Source organism: Peromyscus californicus, unplaced genomic scaffold (assembly GCF_007827085.1).
Source record: "Peromyscus californicus insignis strain IS unplaced genomic scaffold, ASM782708v3 Scaffold_4__1_contigs__length_199733344, whole genome shotgun sequence".
Classification (NCBI taxonomy): Eukaryota; Metazoa; Chordata; class Mammalia; order Rodentia; family Cricetidae; genus Peromyscus; species Peromyscus californicus.
The window spans coordinates 169590794-169614687 of NW_026294562.1; the positions used below are offsets into that span (position 1 = coordinate 169590794).

At 55.2% G+C, this 23894-nt stretch overlaps 3 protein-coding genes across 6 annotated transcripts; all 3 read right to left on the minus strand.

Annotated features, from left to right (window-relative positions):
- Positions 1-669: 669 nt before the first annotated feature.
- Positions 670-6169, minus strand: Apoc1 (apolipoprotein C1). 3 transcript variants are annotated; one of them, XM_052762162.1, is made up of 5 exons: positions 6049-6169; positions 5549-5603; positions 3544-3619; positions 3051-3198; positions 670-822 (listed from the first exon to the last, which is right to left on the minus strand). In XM_052762162.1, exons 2-5 carry the CDS (start codon positions 5561-5563, stop codon positions 762-764), a joined length of 300 nt encoding a protein of 99 aa, XP_052618122.1. In that variant the 5' UTR covers positions 5564-5603; positions 6049-6169; the 3' UTR covers positions 670-761. The 3 variants fall into 3 exon arrangements, with proteins under 3 accessions (XP_052618122.1, XP_052618124.1, XP_052618123.1); XM_052762164.1 differs by lacking the exons at positions 5549-5603; positions 6049-6169 and adding an exon at positions 4217-4404; XM_052762163.1 differs by lacking the exons at positions 5549-5603; positions 6049-6169 and adding an exon at positions 3735-3861.
- A 904-nt stretch (positions 6170-7073) lies between these two features.
- Positions 7074-9945, minus strand: Apoe (apolipoprotein E). Its single transcript, XM_052761974.1, has 4 exons — positions 9883-9945; positions 9061-9126; positions 8314-8494; positions 7074-7910 (listed from the first exon to the last, which is right to left on the minus strand). Exons 2-4 carry the CDS (start codon positions 9101-9103, stop codon positions 7184-7186), a joined length of 951 nt encoding a protein of 316 aa, XP_052617934.1. The 5' UTR covers positions 9104-9126; positions 9883-9945; the 3' UTR covers positions 7074-7183.
- A 1856-nt stretch (positions 9946-11801) lies between these two features.
- Positions 11802-22807, minus strand: Tomm40 (translocase of outer mitochondrial membrane 40). Of its 2 annotated transcripts, none has more exons than XM_052761972.1 (10): positions 22708-22807; positions 22320-22598; positions 21594-21661; positions 20933-21025; positions 18480-18581; positions 18294-18399; positions 13626-13748; positions 13450-13526; positions 13248-13350; positions 11802-12332 (listed from the first exon to the last, which is right to left on the minus strand). In XM_052761972.1, exons 2-10 carry the CDS (start codon positions 22591-22593, stop codon positions 12193-12195), a joined length of 1086 nt encoding a protein of 361 aa, XP_052617932.1. In that variant the 5' UTR covers positions 22594-22598; positions 22708-22807; the 3' UTR covers positions 11802-12192. The 2 variants fall into 2 exon arrangements, with proteins under 2 accessions (XP_052617932.1, XP_052617933.1); XM_052761973.1 differs by having other exon boundaries at positions 22697-22781.
- Positions 22808-23894: the final 1087 nt, after the last annotated feature.

Below are 23894 nucleotides of genomic sequence, written 5' to 3' on the forward strand. Positions count from 1 at the left end.
ATGCAGAAGCCTGGCCCAGCCTGGAGTCTGGGAGGCTTCCTGGAGGAGGAGACACAGGCACTAAGGCCTGGTAGCTGAGCACTGCCTGTCTGGCTCTCATCTATGCCCTTTCCATTCCCTGCTACTTTGTTTTCTGTTTCCCTTCATTATCCACGTACAGTTTAATGAGCGCCTACTCTTTGCAGGGATAAACCAAACCCAGCCTGACCCGGGTCATACCGAACCAGCAGAGTGTAAACCTGCGGTCACGCCAGGCTGTGCATGCAGTCCAATTCCCGGCTGTCTGGCTGTGTGACCGTGCACCAGCAACTTTACCTCTCCCAGTCTCACTCACAGGACATGAGCAGGGGTCTCAGGAAGATTCTTTGGGGGGAATTATAAAGTGAAAATAACGCAGACAAGGGTGTGGAGCTGGAGAGATGGCTTGGCGGTTAAGAGCACTGGCTGTTCTTCCAGAGGACCCGGGTTCAATTCCCAGCACTCACATAGCAAACTCATAACCTTCTCCAGTTGGAGGGGAGGTGTCGCCTTCTTCTGGCTTCTGTGGTGCACATGCATACATGCATACAACACCCATACACGTAAAAATAATTACGGTAAACAGACTATTCACCTCAGCCTGTGTACTGTTCCTCAGCTCCGCCCCCACTCAAAACACTACAGAGAGCATTTGTTCACTATAGGCTTTTTATTGGTGTGGGGTGAGGAGGGACCTGCCACATCACGTGGACACCCTTGCTGCGAGATGGCCCGCCAGGAGCTCAGGCAAACGTGGTTTTGAACTTCTCCTTCACTTTGTCGAATGTCTCTGAAAACCAGGTCCTTTGGGGAGAGATGAAGACATGGTCACTGTTTACTGTGCCCTCCAAGGGCCCAGACCCCTGCTTCCTACTCCCTTAGCGTCCCTTTCCTTAATCCCACCCACATGGTCTGTGGGATGAAAATTCTGGGTTGGGTGGGTCAGTCCCTGTCTCTGTTTCCTCACATAGACCAGAGCAGTGTGTGTGTGTGTGTGTGTGTGTGTGTGTGTGTGTGTGTGTGTGTGTGTTTTGAGACAAGGTCTCATGTAGCCAGGCTAGCCTCAACCTTGATATGTAGCTAAGGATGACCTTGAACTTCTGATCCTCCTGCCTCCACCTCCCAGATGCCGGGATGGCAGGTGTGTGCCAGTCTGCCTGGTTTTATGTGGTGCTGGGGACCAAACCCTGGGCTTCATGTATTCAAGACAAGCACTCTACCAACTGAGTCACAAGCCCCGCCCAGTCTGAGCATCATGAACTCAAAAGTCAAAGAACTTCCTCTTTCCTAGCCACTGTGTGGGAAGTGGTGAGCAGGTGTGTATAGAGGACAAAGGCTAACCTCAGGTGGTGGTCCTCAGGCAGCATCTCCCTGACCTAGGCCAGGGATCTGCCTCCGCATCAGTGGGGTTAAAAGCATATGTCACCAATACTTCACTTACACCTTTTTTGTTTGTTTTGGTTGTGGTTTTTAAAGACAGGGTTGCTGTGTGTAGCCCTGGCTGTCCTGGCACTCGCTCTGTAGACCAGGCTGGCCTCAAACTCACAGAGATCTGCCTGCCTCTGCCTGCCTCTGCCTCCCGAGGGCTGGGATTAAAGGTCTTTGCATACGCCGCCACCACCACCGGCTTCACTTACACGTTTTGTAAAGCTTTATTTTATACATGAATTTGTGTGCTTGGGTGCCTGCAGAGGCCAGGAGATGGCGTTGGACCCCCTGGAGCTGGAGTTCCAGGCTGTTGAGAGCCACCTGACGTGGGTGCTGGGGACAGCAAGTGCTCCTAGCTGCTGATCCTCCTGACCGACTTTTTAAAATGTGGATTCTGGGTATCAAATTCAGGTCCTCACAGGCATTGATACCGAATGATCTTCCCTCAGCCTCCCTCCATCTCCTTATTTTTAGTTAGCTTCTTTTTTTTTTTTTAATCTTGTTTTGTTTGTTTGGTTTTTTGCTGGGATTAAAAGCGTGTGCCACCACCTCCCACAAGGCCTGCCATCTCTTGCTTCCCGCCTACCCTCCTCTAGCCTGTGCTTGCCTACATGTCACCACCCTTTTCCCGCCCCCCTCCTTGGCCCAAGTCTTTCCCCTTGTATGGAAGGCCAGTCTCTCTTGTCTATAGGTCTTCCTGCCCCAGGGCCTTTGCACCCCCCCCCCCGCCCTGCCCCCCCCCCCTAGGAAACTTCCTTGCCAAGTTGAGGCCTGGCTGGATATTTGTAATCAAACTCAGACCTCACTTTAAACGAATGATTTGTCTCCTTGCCAAAACGAGCAGAAATTGGCTAACCAACCTGTTTACAACATACCAGCCGCCTCTCAGGGCACCTTCATTTCCCCCTCAAAATCGCCCCCTCTTTTTGTTTTTTTTTTCTTTTGTTTCTGTTTTGAGGCAGAGTCTTGCCCTGTGGCCCAGGCTGGTCTCAAGCTCCCTATTGTCTTCCCTTAGCCTCCCAAGTTGCTACAGTTTTTTCTTTCTTTCTTTTTTGTTTGAGACAGGGTTTCTCTGTGTAGCTTTGCGCCTGTCCTGGAACTCGCTCTGTAGACCAGGCTGGCCTCGAACTCACAGACATCCGCCTGCCTCTGCCTCCCGAGTGCTGGGATTAAAGGCGTGTGCCACCAGGGACCGGGTTGTAGCTGGGGGTCTTACTAACCCAGCGTCCCCTAATCTTTCTTCTTTAGTTGTCTCTTCGGCTGGTCTGAAGCCTCTGGCCTGCACAGCTCCCATCCCAGCTTTCCTGCTTCTTCTCCCTGTCCCCGAGACTGTGGTCATGTCCCGTTTCAGAACATATAGGGAGAGCTCAGGGTCCAAGGTAGCCTGTCAGCGCCCAAGCTTGAGCTCTTCACTACCACCCGTAAACACCTCTAATACACGGCCTGTCCCCAGACTCCAAGCATCTTGAGACCTAGCTCTACGACCTCAGGGACAGTGTCAATCACTCCTCTGGTGCTCAGTTTCCCCACTTGGTCAGTGTTGTCCACTAGAGCTTTCACACAGGCACCCCCCAGAACCCGCCCGTTCCATGAAAGGGCCTAACCGGGTCTTGGTCAGGATCCCCTTTTGTTTGATGTGTTCAATGGCTGCCCGGGTCTTGTCTTCCAAAGCGTTCCCAAACTCCTTCAGCTTATCCGGTAAGTTCTCAAATGCGCTGGACAAGTCAGGGGTCGCCTGGGCGGGGGCAGGGCCTGCAGCGAGAGGGTTGTAAGCAAACCCGTTAGCATGGGGGAGGGTATCGGAGTGACCCACCGGATTCAGGACTTTGGACATCCACCTCCACCATCTACGCTCCACCCCTTCTAGGAGGATCAGCCAATCCCAGAGGGGGGAATGCTACGTCATCGGTAGCTAGGGCTCCTCTGGACAGACTTGTTCCCCGCAGTGCCACCTTGACAGGTGGGCTGGGGGAGCTATCTGAGGGCGGTCGTGGAACGCGGACAAAGAAATGGACCTCGGAGCTCTCTCGAGGGACCTCTAAGTCTTGCGGTCCCCAGGCCCACGACCAGTTCCACACTTCAAAGCCCCTTTCTTACCTTCCAAAGCCATGGCCAAGACCACAATCAGGACAGGAAGTGAGATGAGGAGCCTCATGGTGGCTGGAGGGGCACCCTGGAGGCAGATGAGGGGGGGGGGATCACTAGCACTCCTCCACCCCCACCACCATGATCCCCCCTCCCCAATCCCTTGGCTGTAGGAAGTAGGGAGCACTTTCCCATGCACCAACCTGGATCTAAGGATCTGTTAGGAGGAACGCAGGGGTGGGAGGATCCTGCACAGGGGTTTAACAGGTCGGGAGGAGGCGGAGCAGGCTCATCGCCCTCCCCCTGAGCCTCCCCCTTGCCTGTGTGCCCACCTACTTTTTTTCTTTTTTCTTTCTTTTGACATAGGATCTTTGGCTGGCCTCGGACTTGTGATCCTCCTGCCTCTGCCTCTCTAGTGAGCGCTGAGATTACTGGCATGCCACCACAACCGGTCCATCCTCTTCTGCCATACTGTAGGACATTGGGAGCCAGGCCCCGCCCAGGCCCATCACCTAGGCCTGAGACTTGTCACTGGTCAGCACCCTCGCTCCCACTCAGGGAATACATTGTTCTCACCTGCTCTCTGAGGCGGTCCCACCTTAGGGGTCTTAGAAACAACTCCGCCCACTCTCACCCCCAGCTCACACTGCATCCTCAGGTTAGCTCTGCTCTGCCCTTTCCTTACCCACAAGCCTCAGCTCAGCCTCTCTGTCAGGATGCCGGGGGCTGGCTCCCGCCTCCCTTCACTTCCCACGCCTTTGCATCTGGGCACCCCAGACCTCTCCTGATGCCCTCTGGGGTCTTAACTTGTCATCCCTTAGACTCCCTTCTCTACGAGTTGCCTCTTCAGAGAGTCTAAACTGCAGAACCTCAGCTTGCAAAGCTCCACAGGCCCCTCAGCTGGCCCAACCCCCACCCCTGCCCCCAAGACACTATTAGCTCTTGTTAGGCCTCCCAGGCCCCTCCTGGCCCCAAACCTGCCTCCCCGCCCCCCTCCCTGCACCACATCCTCTCCCTGAGGCTGGAGTCCAAGGCCTTCCCCTCCCCCAGAGCTGTCGTTGACCGCCAGTGACCCCCTGGCAGCTGGTGGCTGTGGGCCCCAGACACCAGGTTGGCTGGCTCGTTGCCCCTGCAACCCACGTGTCAGCTCTAGGGAGGGGGCACAACAGGGGGATGGTTGTGAAAGGGGTGGAACAGACCCGACCCTGGCTGGGTTGCAACATCTTTGGGGCCAGCTCACAGCTTCCAGTCCCTGTGGGCGCCAGGCCTGACCCTCTTGCTTCCTGAACTGAACACTGCTCAATCCTCAAGCACCCATCTGAATAATGTAACAGATTTCCCCCTACTCCACCCCGGTGCTTCCAGTTCCATCCTCTCCTAGCAACAGGGCCTCCTGTGCCCCAGGTAGAGCAATGGAGTACAGCTAGAGTCCTTAAACTACTAGTAGTCAGTCAACTCCAACTTTTGTTTTTGAGGCAGGGTTTCTCTGTGTAGCCCTGGCTGTCCTGGAACTCACTCTGTAGACCAGGCTGGCCCTGCCCCACCTCTGGGTCTGACCAGGGCCATGGGGAGATGGAGATGGGGCTCCTCCATTGCTTAGGAGTCTCGTCTCTACTCTCGGTAGGACATTCCTGCAACCCCATCCCTTGGGAAGTAGAGGTAGGAAGACAAGGAGTTCAAGGATAGTCTTGGTTATATAGTGAGTCTGAGGCAAGCCTGGGCTACATGAGATCCTGATTCCAAAACAACCACAAAGAGGGTTGAGGAGGAGGTGCCTTGCATGTAGGAAAGCCTGGAAGCCATCCACGGCGCTCCACGCAACTGGGGGTGATAGTGCATGAGTTCATGTCTATCCAGCACTGAGGGGTTGGAGGCAGGAAGATCAGGGGTTCAAGGTCATCTTTGGCTACACAGAGAACAGCTCTGGGTACCCTGAGGCCTCGTTTCAAACACGCAAAAACGAAATCTCTCTGTAGAACTCAAAACTGAACGCTCAGCTAGGTCTGGCGGCACAAACCTGTAATTCCAGCATTTAGGGCCGAGGCAGGAGAATTCGGCATTCCAGGCTCAACCTGGAGCAAATAACACCAAAACAATTCAGGTCGTTAGTGGGAGACATGCCTGATATGGTCTCCCCTCATTCTAGCCCCTGGGCATGAAGTGTGGCTGCCCTGAGCTCTGCCACTCAGCCCAATGACCCTTCTTCTCACTGGGCCCCGTGAATCATCTGTGGGAGTAGTACCCGCCTCCAGATAATGCTGTTTGGTGCCAGGAAAAGGTCCAGGCTCAGGGTGTGCCAGAGGCAGTGGGGGCCTGAAGCCTTGGTCTGACCCAAGAGACAGGCAGCTCAAGCCGTGGCCTGCCCCTGCTGGTGGGAGCCCTGCTAGGTTCCTGAGAACTGAGGGGGTGGCAGTGGAAGCCAGCCAGGGGCTCGCCGGCTCCCACCCGGACCCCTCTTAGTGCCAGCTCCCCATCGGAGCAGACACCCATAGGGACATGTCCCCAGTTTTAACTCACTCCGCATAGGCTTCCTTCCAAAAGGCGAACAGCACGGGTCGGGGAAAAGGGTGGGCTTGGGGCCCGACCCAGAGGAAGCAAAGACCTCGCTAACTTCAGGGTAAAGGAGAATGGCGGAGGCTCCGGGCGCCACAGTGTAGGGAGGAAAGGAACAACCAAAGACCCAGAGCAAAAGAAACTGCAGGAGGGCGAGATAACAAGAGGCTCAGGAAAACAGGAAGCCAGAAAAGGAAGCCTCAAAGGGAACGGAGAGGAGACAAAGCAAGGAGAGGGAATCAGATAAGACCGCAAAGGAGGAGGAGGGAGGAGACCGGGAGCCGAGTAAACAGCCTGGCTCTGCTCTCCGACATGTGGGTTCTCAGCATCGCCGTGGAGCAAAGTAGCACCCAGCAGAGATAGGGTGGTGCACACCTGTGGTGCACACCTGTTTTCCTAGTTCCCGCGGAGGCTGAGGACAAAGATTCAAATATTCAAGGCCTGCCTGGGCTAGAGGTCACTCAATTGAGATCCTATCTCAGAATAAAAAGAAGGGCGGTGCTATAGACAAGTAGAAGAGCCCCTGCCCAGAATCCCTCAGTGAGGGGCTGGAGGCGTGGCTAAGTGGTGGAGCCCCTGCCTAAAATCCCCCATTGAGGGGCTGGGGGTGTGGCTCAGTGGTAGAGCCCCTGCCTAGAATCCCTCAGTGAGGGGCTGGGGGTGTGGCTCAGTGGTAGAGCCCCTGCCTAGAATCCTCCAGTGAGGGGCCGGGGTGTGGCTGAGTGGTAGACCACCTGCCTAGAATTCCCCAGTGAGGGGCTGGGGGCGTGGCTCAGTGGTAGAGAACCTGCCCTTCAAATTGCTAGGTTCTAGGCTTAATCTCTATTGTCTCATAACCAGAACAAACCAACCTAGAGCTGAAACAAAGGCACATAGCCTCCCCCTGCCCTACTGGCAGCGACAGTGTCATGACATGTATGACTAATGTGAAGCAGAAAAGATAAACTGAGGCTGAAGTTGTGTGGAATCATTCGCAGAGACCCAGCAAGTGCTTGGAGAATCTTTATTAAGCAAGGGCCACCAGAGGGCCAGAGTGGTACTGGGGACAAGGGCCACCTGCTGGCCGTGGGTGTCACCGCAGCGGGTAGGAGAGGGACATTCATTGACTCTCCTGTGGCACTGAGGAGGGGGGGATGGGGTTGGCGGCCACGGAGGCCTGTATCTTCTCCACCAGGTTTGCCCACTGGCGCTGCATGTCTTCCACCAGCGGCTCGAACCAGCCCTTGAGGCGGGCCTGGAAGATCTCGGCTTGCAGGCGCATCTGCTGGGCCTGCTCCTCCACCTTGGCGCGCACCTCTTCCATCTGCTCGCGCACCTCCTCCAGGCGGTCACGGGCCTGGTTGCCCACCTCCTCCAGCCGCCCTCGGATGCGGGCACCCAAAGCCTGGGCGCGATCTTGCAGGGGCTTGGCGGCCCCAGCGCCTAGGTTGGCTGTGCGCTGGCGACCCTGCTCCACCAACGGCCCCAAGCGCTCACGGATGGCGCCCACACCCCGCTCCGCGCCTTCGCGTGCCCCGGCCTTGTACACCGCCAGGCGCTTCTGCAGATCCTCCGCATCCCGCATCAGGCGCTTGCGCAATTTGCGCAGGTGCGTGGAGAGGCGAGACCGCAGCTCCTCTGTGCTCTGGCCCAGCATGGTCTGCACCTCGTTGCGGTACTGCCCAAGTCGGTTGCGTAGGTCCTCCATATCGGCCCCGAGCCGGGACTGGGCTGCCTGCACCTCTTTGGCCAGCCTGGCCCGTGTCTCCTCCGCCATCGGGCCCAGTTGTTCCTCCAGCTCCTTTTTGTAAGCCTTCAGTTCCGTCATGGTGTCCTCCATCAGTACCCTGCAGGTCCAGAGGAAACACACAATGAGATGAGGACCAAGCTAGAAGGGCCCAAAAGAGAGGGGTGAGGTGGGCAAGAAACGAGGACGGAAGATAGGGTGGCCCTCGCTTGTATTCCCAGAAGCTGAGAAGCTGAGGCAGGAGAATCGCAGAGCCTTTGAAGCCAGCTTGAGTTGGGATCCTGTCTCAAAATGCAAACCAGTGGACCAAACAAATAAATAAATGCCCATTAATCCCAACACCAGAAGGCTAAATAAGGCAGGAGGATATAGAGTTCAAGGCCAGCCTGGGCTACACAATAATAAAGGAATCGAAAAGGGGGTAGGTGTCCAGACAGTCGGAGCCCCAAGGCCTGGATGTTCAGTGGGTACAGAGGGTGAAGGGACAGGGGCCGGGCACTCACGTCAGTTCCTGAGTGACTTGGGAACTCTGCAGTTCTTCCTGGACCTGGTCAGACAGTGTCTGTACCCAGCGCAGATAATCCCAGAAGCGGCCCATGGCCAGCTCCCAGGGTTGGCCGCTCTGCCATGCCAGCCGATCAGTCACTTCTGGCTCGAGCTCCGGCTCTCCCTCTGCCAGGCATCCTGTGCAGAGTAAGTTCAAGGCTGGGTCAGGACCTACAGTGCTCTTGTGTCTCTTTGCAGTAACAGTGGGTCCGGAGGGGTTGAAGTCTGTTCTGTTACCACAAGCATGTGTATATCTTGGTATCCCATATAGTACAGAGCAGAGGACCAGGCAGGTATGGAATTAGAAAATACATACCTCCCTTTTAAAAACAATTACATCTATTACATTTTTTTATCTTTTTATTTGTGTGTGTGTGTGTGTGTGTGTGTGTGTGTGTGTGCGCGCGCGCGCGCGCGCGCCTTTGGAGGTCAGAAGACAACGAGAGGGAACCGGCTCTTTCCTTCCACCATATTGGTCCTGGATAGGTCTTCAGGTTTGGTGGCAACCACCTTTTCCCCCCGAGCCATCTCGCAAGCCAGTCCTCTCATTTTATGGATAGGGGAAATCAAGGCCTAATGAGAACAGCTGTTCTGGGTTGTTGACTCTCAGAGAGGCCTCAGAACTGTCCCAGTCCCAACCCGCCAGAGACCCAGGGCCAGAATGGGGTCGAGAGGCGCCACCAGACGCAAGCCCAGGTCCATACCTGCCAGCAACGTGACCACCAGCACGGCCCACAGAGCCTTCATCTTCTCGATTGTGATTGGCCAGTCTGGGGGAAGAAGAAATTGTCTTTGAACAGCTAGGGGGTACTCCGCCCACCCAGAGAGCCCCACCCTATCTCCCTTCTTAGATCTGAGGCCTTAGCCAATCACAAACATTTCCCAAAGAGAGCGCCCGCACTTCCCAAAGGTCTAGTTACACCCCCTCCGGTGTTCGCTATCTGCATCCTCGGGGTGGATCCGCTGCCAAAAATTCCAGCTCCCTCTCCCAGGGTTCAAATTCCACTTCACCAAGGCACAGCGGGTAGTCCAATTTACATTCCTCTTCCTACCTTCCTGGCCAGGCCCCGCTTTCCATTTTGGTGCTAATTTAACGCGCATTTAATCATCCTCCAGCCCTGTGAGATGGTGCCCTCACATAACCCCAGAACTCACGACGCTGAGGCGTGAGGATCGTCAGTTAGAGGCTAGCCCGGGGTTACTTGGGGGCTGTGATTGAAACCAGTAGGTGTTTATATAAACGCAGCCTAAGGCTCATTCCCGGTTCTGTCGCCAAAGGATGGTCCCACCTTCTAGTTGGACTGGATGTGGAGCACCTTACTCCTGGAGGGGGCCCTTCCAGCTCCTCCATCTGTCCTGACTTGGGCAGACTAGTCACCTCATGTCCTTAGTTTGTCCCCAAGTGCATCTATCGGGTTTCCTGCTTTTCCAATTCTTGCCCGTTTCCTGGACACCAGGGGACCCCAAGGTTCCCCGTCTACATCTTCCCACCGCCCCGGGTGAGTCCCCAGCCCAGCGTGTCTTACCAGCTCCTTCAGAAACAAGTCCTTAGCCTCCGGGGGCTGAGCAAGACTGTGGATCCCAGGCTCGTCCAATTATAGGGCTCCCCCTGCCCCGCCCCCTCCTCAGGGCTAGGGCGGGCTGGGCCAGCCCCCTGTCACGAGGCGGGTTGTCCCCCCCCTTCCCAGCAGGGCAGAGGAAAGAGGTGGAGTTTGGAGGCCTTGTGACCCCCACACCCCAACAAGGGCGCTGACACTTCATCGCATAATCCAGGCATCTTTCTCCAAAGTGGGGTGCTGGCGCCCAGAGTACTCCCCCACTTTCCCTGTGGGGTCTGGTGCACTTTAGAGAAAAGGATTGGAGGCTTAAATAGAAATGGGAGGGGTGTGGGGGGCCGTGCCGGTGTCTGTTAAGAGGCTAGGCTTCTGGGGTGAGTTTTAACCTTGGCCCCCCTTTGTTCATTCCTCAGGTACAGATGAACTGCGGTCCCCAGGCTGGGAAAATTCCAGTTCCTTCAGGAGCAGTTGCGTGGAGGCTTCCACTGGGTTTGAAGCAATCGAGGCAAGCTCTGGGAGTCCAAATGCCCGTTCTTTAGTCCTCCCAGTGACCAGATGTGTGACCTTGGGAGAGGGAACTCCCTCGGAGAGCAGTTTGGTTTTTTTCGTTTTTTTTTTGAGGCAGGATCCTCAGGCCGGCCTCAGTCACAAAGACCCTTTTGCCTCTGCCGCAGCGAGCTAGGACTGCCGGTGTGTGCCACTGCTTGTACATTTGGCTTTTCCAAGCAGTTTCTTTGCCCATTAAATCAGAAGAGTAGTTATTTTTTGTGACATGTGCCTGTAGTCCCAGCCACTTGGGGAGCTGAGGCAGGAGGATCCGCGGAGCTTGGGGAGTCAGGGTGAGCTTAGGCAACAGAACAAAGCCCATGCTAACAAGCGAGAAAGCAGCTGCACCTGGGCTGTCTCCAGTGGGGCCAAGACTCACACAGCACCAGCGAGCTTGCCAGCTCCACCAGATTCCTGCCCCCAGCTGTTGCCCAGAGAGGGTGGCGGCAGGAGGGAAGCCACACAGTAAGGTTTGGCACTGGACTGGGCAGGCACATGAATCTGCAGGATGGCAACAGGGGATCTCCTTATTCCAAGAAGGGTACAGGGGGCCTGGGCAAGCCCAGGCCTGTTAGCTCTGGTTTCAGAGAACACTGGCCAGAAGTGGGTGTGGCGAGATGATTTCCACGGGTTATTAACGGTCAGCTCCATTGGCCAGCTAACATCCCTAGACCACACAGGAGAAAGAAAGGGTTCTGGTGTTCTCCACAGGGACATCAACCAGCCTATGAGTCTTTGCATTGCAAAACCCGACACTTCCAGTAGGGTGCCGGAAGAAGCACCTGTGGCCCCAGCCACCAAGGCAGGACCCAGTTTGAGGCTGTTTACTGCACACCCCATCAGAATGGAAAGCACTTTGGTGACCCAGCACCTGCCTGACACGTGAGGCCCAGTTGCATCTTACTTCCTTTGTTCCAGTCTGGGAAGGTCCAGGGGCCCCTTCCTTCCGGAGAGCTACTTTCTGTATTGTGCTTTATTTCTTCCAGGAACTTTGTTTCTTCCTGAGTTTCCAAGACCTCTGACCTTCCCACCCGGAGAAAGTCGCCACAAGCTACCACCTCAGCCCTTTTTGGAACAGGGAGGATCCAAAGCCCATCTCCCTGCCCCCACCCTGTTTGTAGAGACAAAGTCCTCTGCCACCTCTCAGGGCCAGGCCACAGAGGGGCGAGTGACCTGGAGCCACCCTCCTGGTGAGGCAGGCCTGTGATGTCCCCGCCGCTCGCTGGCTCGAGGGTGTGACGCTGGCCCAGGCCTCCCCTATACTGATCCCCTGCACCCAGGACCCTCGGCGCCCCCTGCTGGCAGCCGCGCTCAGCAAGGGGAGAAAACCTAGGCCTCTCAAATCTTTTTTTTTCCACGTGTATTTTTCGTTAAGTTTTTTCTGTAAAATGTCCCGGTTCTTCCATAACTTATAAACATGATTTCTATGGAGGGGCGGAGGGGAAAGTGACCGGCGGCCGGGCGCTCCTCTGCTGCCCTCGGGAGGACAGGGACGTCACATCACGTCTTTCGTCCCAGAGCCTGCCAGCCGCCTCTGCCGGGGCACTCATAATCGAGCGCCCTTCTGATTCCAGAACTCCCTCCGGGACCCCAGGCCCCCTGGACACTGTCCCCTGGCGCTGGAGATCCTCGGGCGTAGGGTGGGTCCCCTCCTTCCCGCTGCCCCGACCCCAGGAGGGAGGGAGGAGGGAGGGCGGCCGGCCCAGTGGTGGTCTGCAGAGGAAGGACGAGAGCTCAGCCAATGGTGAGGCCAAAGCCGCACAGGAACTTATTCTTGCGGTGGTTCAGGAAGGCGCAGAGGGACAGTGTGAGGGGAAGGGGCGGCAGCTTCTTCTCCAGCGTGGCGCCCACAATCCAGTTACTGTTCACAGAGCCTGTGGGCCAAGAGTGGGGTAGAGACTGGGTGGGTCGGTGTGCATGGTCCCCTCTGGGTAGCCACAGCAGACCTTTAAGTACATGCCCTGTCCGGTCAAGCAGCTCCTCGGGCCTGCTCCTCTACAGCTCTGGGGACCCCTGGTCTCTGGGAATGGTACATTCCTGAACATACAAGTGCATGAGACTCTTAAGGCTTGGGTGCCAGCTCAGCTATCCCCAGGTAAAGGGACAGAATGAACGGGACAAGGGCAGCAGGGCTGGACTCAGTCGGCTCTTAACTGCAGGGGACTGTGGTGATGGGGTCACAAGCAGACCCCATCATCAACCATCATCATGGGCTCCAAAGTGAACTATGGCCATCCTACACCCAAGTTTGAAAAGACTGGGTTACTACCTAGAACGAGGCTCTGGACCTGCAGGGCACTTTCTAGCTCATTGTGGGTGGGACCACCCAGGGGCAGTAGACCTGGATATAACAAAGCAAGCTGAGGAGGCCACAGGGAGCAAGCCAGTGAGCAGCACCTCTCCAAGCAGTCTGCATCAGTGACAGGAGTGTGACCTGAGAGTTGTAAGCCAAATGAGCTCTTTTCTCCAAGTTGTTTATGGTCATGGTGTTTCATCACAGCAACAGAACCAAACCTAAGTCAGGCAAGAGTGAATGGGGAGGGCCAGAAGCTCCCCATGTTGCCTTTCATTCAGTGCAAAAGGGGGTGAGCTTGCTAGATGAGCTGGGGAGGATTTAAGTGTGGCTCCTGATATCCACCGGACGTACCAGGGTGGGCCCTGAGTCACTTAGAGGTGTACAAAGGCCCCCAGCACACTGTCATCTTCCTTCTTTCCCAAGGCCTCCACCACACAGGCAGCTGAGTCACCTCTGGTCTGTGCTCCAGGAGGGAAACTGAGGCCTTCCTTACCTTTGAAGAGGAAGTTGGCCTTGGGCAGGTCCAGCTGGTACCCAAAGGAGGCACTGGTGTCCTGCATCCTGGTGCTGGCCTCGAACTCTACACCCACCTGCAGCTGAGGGAGGGAGGGAGGGCCCGGCACACATGTGAGCCGCCAGTGGGCTCCTGGGCACACCAACAGGACCAGCAAACCTAGGCACTCGCTCCAGCTCACCTGGTCACTGGCTTTGTGGTAGTAAGTGGCATGCATGCCTGCCTGGCCCAGTGTTACTGTTGCCAACCAGTTGTTCACTAGGAGAGCAGAGATGGGTGAGGCTGGGTATCAAGGGGATGCGGGCATCTGGAAACCCACAGCCCCTCCCGCGGACCACAAGAGCGCCCCAGGCTCACGTGTGTATTTCCCAGCTAGAGACATGACAGTGCCCTCTTCTCCAGGCCGCCGGTGGTAGACGAGCTCTCCCCCCAGGGCCAGACACGGCGTGATGCTCTGGAGATAGTGAGCCACCAGGATTCCTGCAGGAGGAGAGGGTGTCGGACTCCAGGATCCTGACCAGGCCTGGTTTCACCTCAATACAGGGGTTCCTCCTGCCCCGCCTCTGCTGGCCTATGACCCTGTACAAACGGCCAACAGGCTCCCTAAGGCAGCAGAGAGGAGGGTGGAATCCCAGTACCTGGGAGACAGATGAGTTCCAGGCCAGCCAGGAATACACAGTGATCCCCTTTGCAGAGGAGCATCTGGCAGAATAGCGGCAGGGCAGTCCTGTGCCAGGACTGAGTCCCCACAAGACGTGGGAGGGGGGAGGGGGGCCCAGAGTCCTAGCCAGGGTCTGGGTGTGCTCTGAGAAGTGTGACCATGGCTAGGACAGAGGCAGGTACCACGGGCTCATCAGCTTCAGGACAGGATCAACCCAATTCCAGCACGCCTCTGACCACCATTATCAACCAACCAACCGAGCGGAAGCTGAGAGCCACAGTCCTGTGAGTGATCATCTACACACAGCAACTTCAAAGCAGAATCCCCCTCCCCCACAGCTGTAGGGGCTATTGGGAGTAAGTACTAACCCATCCCCAAGTGGGTCCCTAATAATCCTTAACTTTGGGGTGCCACTGTCCCCCACAAGTCATTTCTCTTGACAGCCTCCTCTATCTCCTGCACAGGTTCAGCCTCTCCAACAGACCCCACAGCACACCCAGGTGTAGCTGGAGTTTTTCTCTCCAGGTCCCGCCAAGCCCCGGCAGTCCTGGAGCCCATTTATAAAATAAACACACAGACACTTATATTATTTAAACTGCTCGGCCATTGGCTCAGGCCCACCACTGACTAGCTCTTACTCTTATACTCAGCCCATTTCTGTTAATCTATATGTCGCCATGTGTTCTGTGGCTTTACCTGCTGCCTTTACATCATGTTCCCTGGACGGCAGGCTGGCGTCTCCTCCCCTCCACCTTCCTGTTCTCTCAATTTTCTTCTCTGCTAGTCCCGCCTATACTTTCTGTCTGGCTACTGGCCAATCAGTGTTTTATTTATTTTTTCCCAGAACTGAGGACTGAACCCAAGGCCTTGCGCTTGCTAGGCAAGCGCTCTACCACTGAGCTAAATCCCCAACCCCCAGTGTTTTATTTATCAATCATCCACAGCACCCAGGGGCTAGGGGTTATAACCAAAGCACAAACCCGACTGTGCTTTCTCCTGGGAACCTGACACATTTCCCCAGTGCTCTAGGAAGATCTGAGACCCTCACAATTACTTGTGGTACCCTATGGGTTGGCCCCAGCTTCAAAATAGAGCTTTGTACCCTTATGTGACACAGCCAGCCACTGAAGCCTTCCCTCAACCCAGCTGGCTAAACATCTACAAGGCATGCTCTAGACCTGACCCTCTTTAGTGTGCCAACTGAAGCCACCATCATGGGCCACCTGGCGGACCTGTCCTACCCAGCCCTCTCCTAATGAGCTAAATCTGAAGTCTCTGAATTACAGCACTTCTTCTTAGGAGTTTGTAGCTTTTTTCTTCCAGTCAGGAGCCCAGCACGTGGCCCTCCTGCCTCAGCCTAATATATAGCCAGATTATAGGTACTACCATAGCCCAACTTTGGCTTTATTCTGGCTTAAAATGTTTCTTTTTCAGATTTATTTTATGTTTATGGGTGTTTTGGCTGCACGTGTCCCTGCGACATGCACATGGTACCCACCGAGGCCAGAATAGGTTGTCAAATTGCTTGGAACTGGAGTTACAGGCGGTTATGAGCTGACTGTAGATACTGAGAATTTAACCTGGGTCCTCTAGAAAATCAGCCAGTGCTGGCCGGTTCTGAGTCTCTTAAAAATAGGGTCTCATGCCAAGTGCAACCTTAATCCCAACACATGTGACAGAGGCAGAGGCAGGTGGATCTCTGTGAGTCTGAGGTCAGCCTGGGCTACATAAAGAGACCCCAATTCAAAGGATCTTGCTATATAGCTCTGGCTAGCCTCAAACTCATGGTGATCCTTCTGCTTTGGCCTCCCAAGTGGCTGGGGATTTTAGGCGTGTGCCACTGCATTCTACTCAAGATTTCATCCCCGCCCCCATGAGTAGTTGTGAAAGCATGTACACGAAGGTGCTCGTGCAAGTGTACATATGTGCACAGGTCAGAAGGCAACTTGTGGAGCTGGTTTCCTTTCCTGTTTGTCACAGGGATCAAACCCAGGCATGGCCAGCAAGCGCCTCCACCTGCCGAGCCCCCCCCCCCCCCCCCCCCCCCGTTTGCCCACCTTGTTCTTCAACCCTAAATGGCCTTTTGAGGATCCTCCTGCCCCAGCCTCCCAAGTGCCAGGCTAAAACAAAAGCCTCTCTAACCCAGGCTGATGTGATTCTGAACTCAGGAAGTAGCCCAGGATGACCCTGGACTTGTGAAAGTGCTGGATTTGGGGTGTGTCCCCGCTACCCCGCTTTGCAGGGCTCTGTGCATGCTGGGCAAGCACGCAGGTCAGCGGGCAGGTGCTCTGCTATGGAGCCTTGTCCCAGCCCTCTTACGTTTCTGTGGTGTTGCAGATGAACAGAGCCCATGTCTCAAGCATGTGCAATGACACTGAGCCCCACTCCAGCCCTTTGAGTCCTGATTCTTGACCTCCTCTATCCCAGGCTGCCTAGGAGGCCAGCCCCTTTCCTACCAAGCTTGTCTGCACTGGTCCCCTCTGCAGGAGTCCATCAGGACAGGAGTGTTGACTATAGCAGCAGTTCCCAAAGGAAGTTTTTCTGCATTTATGAAGGTATTTCTGATGCATACAACTTGGAAGGCTGGTTAATGGCTAAACATCACCCATCCAAGAACAGTCTGGCCAAAGTTACATCCTGAGGCTGAAAGCCCAGAAGGTTTAAATGAATTTCTAGTGGGTACCAGCCCAGAGGTAGAACCCCTGGCCTAGAACGCCCGGCGAGGGTTTGGGGATGTGGTACAATGGTGGAGAACCTGCCTAGATACCCCCAGCGAGGGCTTGGGGATGTGGTACAGTGGTGGAGGACCTGCCTAGCACACTGAGGCCTTGGCTTCCATCTTCAGAACTGCAAATACATAAATGAGTGTCATGAAGCCTGGCACTTCAGAAGTGATCAACAAAATCACGTTCTTCAAGCAAACGGATGAACCTAAGTGGTCCTAAGGGACTAGAATCATCCAAATTGAGAGAGCAGGATTAGTAAGAGCCAAGGTAAGAAGAACAGGCCTCAGGAAGGCAGGCTGAAGGTCCCACCAGGTCCCAGTCTGATCAAAGCTGACAGTTTTGTCTTTTGGTTTTTCAACAGGGTTTCTCTACGTAGCCCTGGCTGCCCTGGAACTCACCCTGTAAACCAGGCTGGCCTTGAACAGAGATCCTCCTGGCTGCTGGGATTAAAGGAGTGTGCCACTGCCGCCTGGCAAGGAGCAATCATTTTAACTCACTTCAAATGGGACTCGCCCGAGCAGTAACAAATACATCGTACTGTAGTGGGTAGCTGTTCCAGCTTTGACCTGAAAGTACTACCCGCAGTGAAGCTCCCAGTAACTGTCACGCCTACCTATGACCAGCCCGAGGCAGGGCCCAGACGGGAGCCATTAAGACCTAAGGTCTGGATGTGCAGGCTTTCTTGGTTCCTGGTAATCCTGGATGCTGGATGTAGTCCAAGCAGATTTCTCCAGAGAACACCGCTAGACTGCACTTCACTCCTCCGGGATCCTGTAACCTATCCCTTTACTTGTTGTAAGTTACCCCAAAATAAACCTCCCTTTTAACTACCTGGAGTTGCTTTAATACTTCCACCAACATTACATATGCTTCAGGGTAAAATGCCTATTTGCCAGGTATGGTGGTACACTCTAATCCTACCACTCAGGAGACAGGCAGCCAGAGCTCTGTTGAATTCCAGGCCAGCCCTCAAGAAGAAAGTAACTTTTCTTATGGTGCTGGGACTAGAACCCAGGATCTTGCAAGTGCTCTACCACCAAACCACGCCCTACGCACCTCACTGCTGAATCTAGGCAGGTGTTAAGCCACACCCCAGTCTACCCGTGTCATCTTGATGGGCTCTTCATGTGGAGGTCCCTGCTGGGATGGGCACTCCCCAGAGAGATGGACTCACTATCTCATCACCAGTGCTCAGATACGCTGTATGGGGCAGGCTCAGAACACTGGCGTCCAATGGGTGGGCAGACAGGCAAGCGGCTTTGAGTGCATACACACACATGCTGGTACATACACCAGATAAAGTTAAAACCAAAACGAAAGAGCGGGGACCCTCCCCAAAAGGGTTCCAACCCTGACCTTTGACATCCCCCCCCCAACCCCAATCCTGGGATTAGAGGTGTGACCACACCTGGCTTTTTGTTTTGCTTTTTATTCTTTTCTTTTTTTGAGGCATGGATTCATGGCAGCAAGAAACTCATGACTGCCCTTCCTTAGCCTTGCAAGTGTTGGGCATTGCTACCCTGCCACCTCTCAGAGGGAAGCATGGGAGACTCCAAGAGACAAAGTCATGTGCCTTTTTGGGAAAGGGGAGCTGGATGAAGGCCTCATGACCACCCGTAATCCCCGCCCACCTCTTACCTGAACCCACCAAGACATCTGGGTTGCCTAGGGTGACTGCAGCTGTGAAGTCGGAACCCCGGTACTCCCCATCCACCTGCCAGTTCACGAACTTCGACTGCTGGGTCTGTGGGGGAAGGGCAGTGTGAGGGCCACGCATGAGGGAGCGTCTGGGAGCGTGACAGGCCACACCCATGCAGGACTCACCTGGATGGCCATCTTGGACCTGAGGCCTGGGCTCAGCTGATGGATGATCTGTGCGTTGAGGCTGCCACTGTTGTCCATGTCACCTACCAGCACGGGGAACGCCTGTGGGGCAGAGGCAGCTGAGAGGTCAGAGGCTGTGTGTGAAAAACACAGCAGGAAGCCTGAGCAGGAAGCCTGGACTCTGGACACCACACTGGCATCCCTCCTGCTCGGTGCTTAGGCCGTGCCCATTTGGGTCACTTCAGCAACACAGGCGTCCCGGGAACCACTGGACTGTGATGTGAGCCCAACACTTCTGTCACCACTGTTTCGTGTCTTTTTTTTTTTTTTTTTTTTAAAAGTTTTTCAAGACAGGGGTTTTCCCTGTAGACCTGGCTGGCCTTGAACTCAGAGATCCACCTGCCTCTGCCTCCCAAGTGCAGGGATTAAGGGCGTGCGCCACCACCGCCCAGTTGTTGCTTCTCTTTTTGAGATAGGGTTTCACGTAGCTCAGAGCTGCCTCACAGGAACTACCTTAATTAAGGTTTCTATTGTTGAGATAAACACCAGCACCCAAAGCTAACAGGGGAAGAAAAGCTAACTTCAGCTTGCAGCTCCACATCGCAGTGGAAGTCAGGGCAGGAAGTCAACGCAGGAACACAGAGGCAGGAGCTGATGCTACTCACTGGTTTGCTTATTAGCCTTTCTCATAGTGCCCAGGACCACCAGCCCAGGGATAGCACCGCCACAGTGAGCTGGGCCCTCTCACATCCCCACTCACGAACATGCCCCACAGGCCAATCTGCAAGTGGCACGTTCTCAACTCAAGTTCCTCTTCCCAGGTGACTTAAACTAGCCAGCACACTAGCTACGTGGCACAGGGTGTCTGTGACCTCCTGAGTGCTGGATTACAGGTCTAGGCCACCAGCCTGCTCTTTGGTCTGTATGTTTGTTTGCTTATTTATGGAAGTAGGTCTTGCTATGTGGCCTGGGCTGTCCTGCAATCCCTCATCCTTCTGCCACAGCCTCCCCAAGTGCTAGGGTGACAAGCATGTGGCAGGGTACTCTGCTGGGCTCTGCTTTCTGACTGACAACACATCCTTCATGGCAGTCTCCCGTTCCTGGTGCCACGTCTTTTCTGCCACAATCGCATACTTCTCCAACTATTACAGGCCATTTGCCTCCCATACCCGGGGACTTCAATCTCCAGGCTATGTCACAGTCCAGCTTTGACTCTGAGATAACCAGCCCCTCCACTCTTCAAAACACATCTCAAGGGGCCAATGAGATAGCTCATGGGAAAGGTTGTCACCCAAGCCTGAGGACATGGGTTTAATACCCAGGACACACGAGGTGAAACCAAAGAAATGACTCTTGGAAAGCTGTCCTCTGCCCTCACAGGCCTCCCCACACACAAACGTGAGTCAGAGTGCAGCTCACACTCGTTCTGCCTCAGAACACTAGGAGCCTGCTACAGATGGGCGGTGGGTGCCAAGCAGGTCCCCTCACTACTCTAAGCAGTTGCAGGAGGCATTCATTCCCTGACAGTGGTCGGACCTTGCTGATCTGCTGAAGGTGGAATAATGGAGAGTTTAAGTATCAGGCATGGCGGCACACATCTTTAATCCCAGCACTTGGGAGACAGAGGGAAGAGAGCCTCTGTGTTGAATACTAGCCTGGTTGACATAGAGTTCTAGTCCAGCCAGGGCTTGATAGGTAAGAGCTCTCCTACATGCAAGTATGAGAACCCAAGTTCAAATCCCCAGTATTTGCATAAGCACCAGATATGGCTGCTCATGCCCGTAACTGCAACATTGCAGAAACGGTGGGTCCCGTGAACTGGCTGGCCAGCCAGTCCAGCATAAATGGTGAGCTACAGATCAGATGTTCTGTTTTGGCCCTTGCAAATGCAATCGTGGGAACAGGCACCTGCACACGTGCATGCTTTACTACACAAAAAGTGCACAGACAAGTGCCGAGGATATAGTTCAATTGGTAAGAGTATTTGTCCAGCATGCCCTGGGTTTGATCCCCAGCACATGGTTACTTATGCCTGAAACCTCAGCACTTAGGGAGCGAAAGACAGGAGGACTGATCATCCTAAGCCATAGCTCAAGCCCAGCCAGGGCAGGAGACTCTGTCTCCAAAAACAAAAAACACAACAGGTAACAGCAGCAGACTCAGTACCAGTTTCTAGCCCTCCTGAAACCTCCACATCCCACTATCCACCCCCTGCCGGGGCAGCATGAGCAGCCCACCCGGACCCATCTGACCCTGTTTTCCTCCCTTGTCAAACCTCTCCGTGGCTCTCCAGCTCCCCCTAGAGGACATCCGAGCACAGAATTTGACATTCCAGGTCCTATACCTGGCTTGTCCCAACACCTCCTCCCCTCCAAGGCCCCTGAGCCTGTCACTTGTCCACTTATTCCCTTCATGGAAGAATTCACCGGAAGAATGACCAGAAGGAACCTTACCTCTGTGGGACTCAGCTGCTTCGTCCCCACGTACGTGACCCCAAAGTGGTAATTGGACTCTCCAATTGTGCCGAGGGCTACTGTGTGGGTCACCTGGGAGAAGAGAGTGAGTGGTGGGGTCTTGGCAAGGCTGGCTTATCCACTTGAAGATTCAAAGACAGAGTTTTGGGGATGAAAACTAGGGGTGTAGAGCTGGGAAGCGAACACCGGGCGGGAAGCCACGCTTAGCAGCATCAATGCCCAGGGTACCAACCCGGGGGATAAACAAAAACGAACACCAGGCCTCACCTGATGAGATTGAGAGGCTACCAGGGAGACAAGTGGGGCTGCGGTTGCACCCCTGCTTGAGGTTGCAGGGTTAAGAGGCACCTTTGAATGCTGGCCCTAAACCCGGACTTTCCCACCCCCCTTGAACAATCATCCTGGAATGGAGGAGAGTCTTATTGTTCATTTCCCTTTTGTGTTTTGATACAGGCGCATCCCAAGGCCGGTCTGGGGCAGGATCTTCCTGCTTCAGCCTCTGCCAGTGCTGGAATCAGAAGCACGGGCCACTGGAATGTTGTTATCTAAATCTTGCTACCTATGCAAAAAGCCCAGTCCTTTAAGAGAGTGAGGGGATCTGTTACGATCTCTGGAGGGTCCAGGCGCCAGAAAGACTTACCTGGAAACGGTTACTCAACCCTTTGTTGACTGTAAGTTTGACACCCTCCATCTGAACTGGAAACAGCTCTGCAGGAGAGAGATGCTGTCACCCCAAATTCTCCCCTCCTTCCCTCCCATCCCCAGCTGTCTCCAGAGACCCACATCTCACGAAACATCCCTCCACTAGAGAAAACTCTGCCTAGTTAACAGGGCTGGGCCCTCTGGCTGTTTCTAAAACCCAGTGCAATCCCCTGAATTTAGGGAACTCACTTTCTTGCCAAATTCCTCATCCCTACAATGGGGATCCTTACCACACGGAACTGTTCCAAGTATTTAATAAGTTAACACGTATTTTAGTATCAAAGATAAAAGTGTATCTCTCTTATGATCAAAATGGTCCTAGGCCAGGATCTAGAGCCCTTTGGTGGCACCCCTCACAGGAACATTGGGGAACACCTTGCTGACACTGTGACCTTGGGCCATAATTCCTTTCCTGATCACACTAAGGAGTCTGGCGGGGTTGGTCCCGGGGCTCTCAGTGTCCATGACTTTTCTCTCCTGCTGTGGCATGCTTCCCCAGGGAGTTCACCAACTGATTGCAGTTCCGAAACCCGAAGTTCAAGGTCCCACCGTCCCACCCCATCCTCAGCTCCCAACACTCTGTTCAATGATTGCAGCGATGCGCGCCAACCCTCCGGGGGTCCTTCCCCTTTCCCTGGGGCAATCTGGGCCCGGCACCCCTCACCCTTGCACTTCCGGTGACACTCCTCGAACGTGCCCGGGTTGGGAAGGCAGCCGCAGCCCCCATCGTCCGAGGCCCCCGCAGCGCCGCTGGCCGCAGCCCCGGGAGTCCGTTCCGAGCCTCGGCCCGCGCTCGACCCAGTGCCCAGGCCGCCCCCGAGCGGCGGCAGCGTGAAGCCCGGCGGCGAAGGCGGCGGCGGCGGCAGCCCGACGAGGGACGGCGTAGGAGGCGGCGGGGGCCCTGCGGGAGGAGAGCTAGCAGCCAGCACGTTCCCCATGGTATCTGCGAGGGGAAAGGTCAGAGGGCAGGGGTCAGGGGCCACACACAGAAACACACACACACCCGGATGCGAACTCAGCCACCTCCCACCCAACTCGGACCCGGTTCTCACTGGCGGCGGCGGCGGCGGCGGCGGCGCCTGTTCCCGGCCTGGGCTCCGCTCCTACCCCGTGCGCTACGCGCAACCGAACCCACTGCCGCCGCCGCGGCTGTCTCCCCGCCCCATGGAGCCCATTGGTTCATCGTCCTCCGGGCCCCGCCCATTACCCGAGAAGCAGGACTTTTCATTGGAGTTCTGGCAGGAAGTACCACCCATCTCGCTGAAACAGCCATCTCTATTGGTTCTCATTCGCAATCGGTCCGTGCGGCTTCCCCGCCTTTCCCATTGGCTCGCACATCCCGCGCCCATTGGTTCGCGACGCCGCGGGTCTGGAGCCGTTTCACTATTTGTCGATACCGCACGCTTCGCAACGCCTACTTGTCCATTGCCCCACCATCCTCCTGGAGGAGCGGAGCCCCGCCCTAGCAAACGCCGTGGCCATTGGTGAGTTTTGGCTCCTCCCGCATGCTGATTGGCTACGGTACGTCCAGTAGGCCGACCTCGGTGACGTGTATGTTAGTTATCTCATTGGCTACGGTGCCAGGGTCAAAGGACGTGGGTAGAGGTGCGTTGCGCTGCAGACGCTGCTAGGCAGCAAGGTCAGGTCTCGCGCCCCACCAGGCACCGCGGTGGAGGGGCTGGGTCGCCGAGTGGGAAGCCGGAAGTGCTACCCCTTCCCACAGTGCCTCGGGAAAGCCTCAAATCAGTTCTGCGAAAACTGGCCTGCATCTGCTTACCCACAAGGCCAGCCTTTCCCCCCCCCGAATGCAACAGCTGCCTTGAGCCCACCCCTTTTGTTACCCATCATGCCGTCTGCTCCCGCGTCACTGTGGCTTCTATCTTTGGCCCATTCATTCCTTTCCCATTACCCAGCCTTCAGTCCCCCATTCATTGCGCTTCATTTCCTCGACTCGGTTTAGCCCACTTCTGCATGTTCACTCGCACCATCCTTCCGGCCTTTCTCTAACTAACCGTCTTGTCTCGGAATCTTTTGCCTCCTGGCTATTACCCACTATACCCCACAGCCCCTGTTTATCTCTTTGCCTCTGGCTCATTCATTTAGCTACATTACCCATTACGCCTTAAGGCTTCGTTGAAAATATTTTCCCCATGGCCTATTTTTTTAATGACCCCCCCCCCCCCAAACTCACTATGTAATTCCAATCTGGCCCTGAGTTGTAGGTGATCTTTCTGCCTCA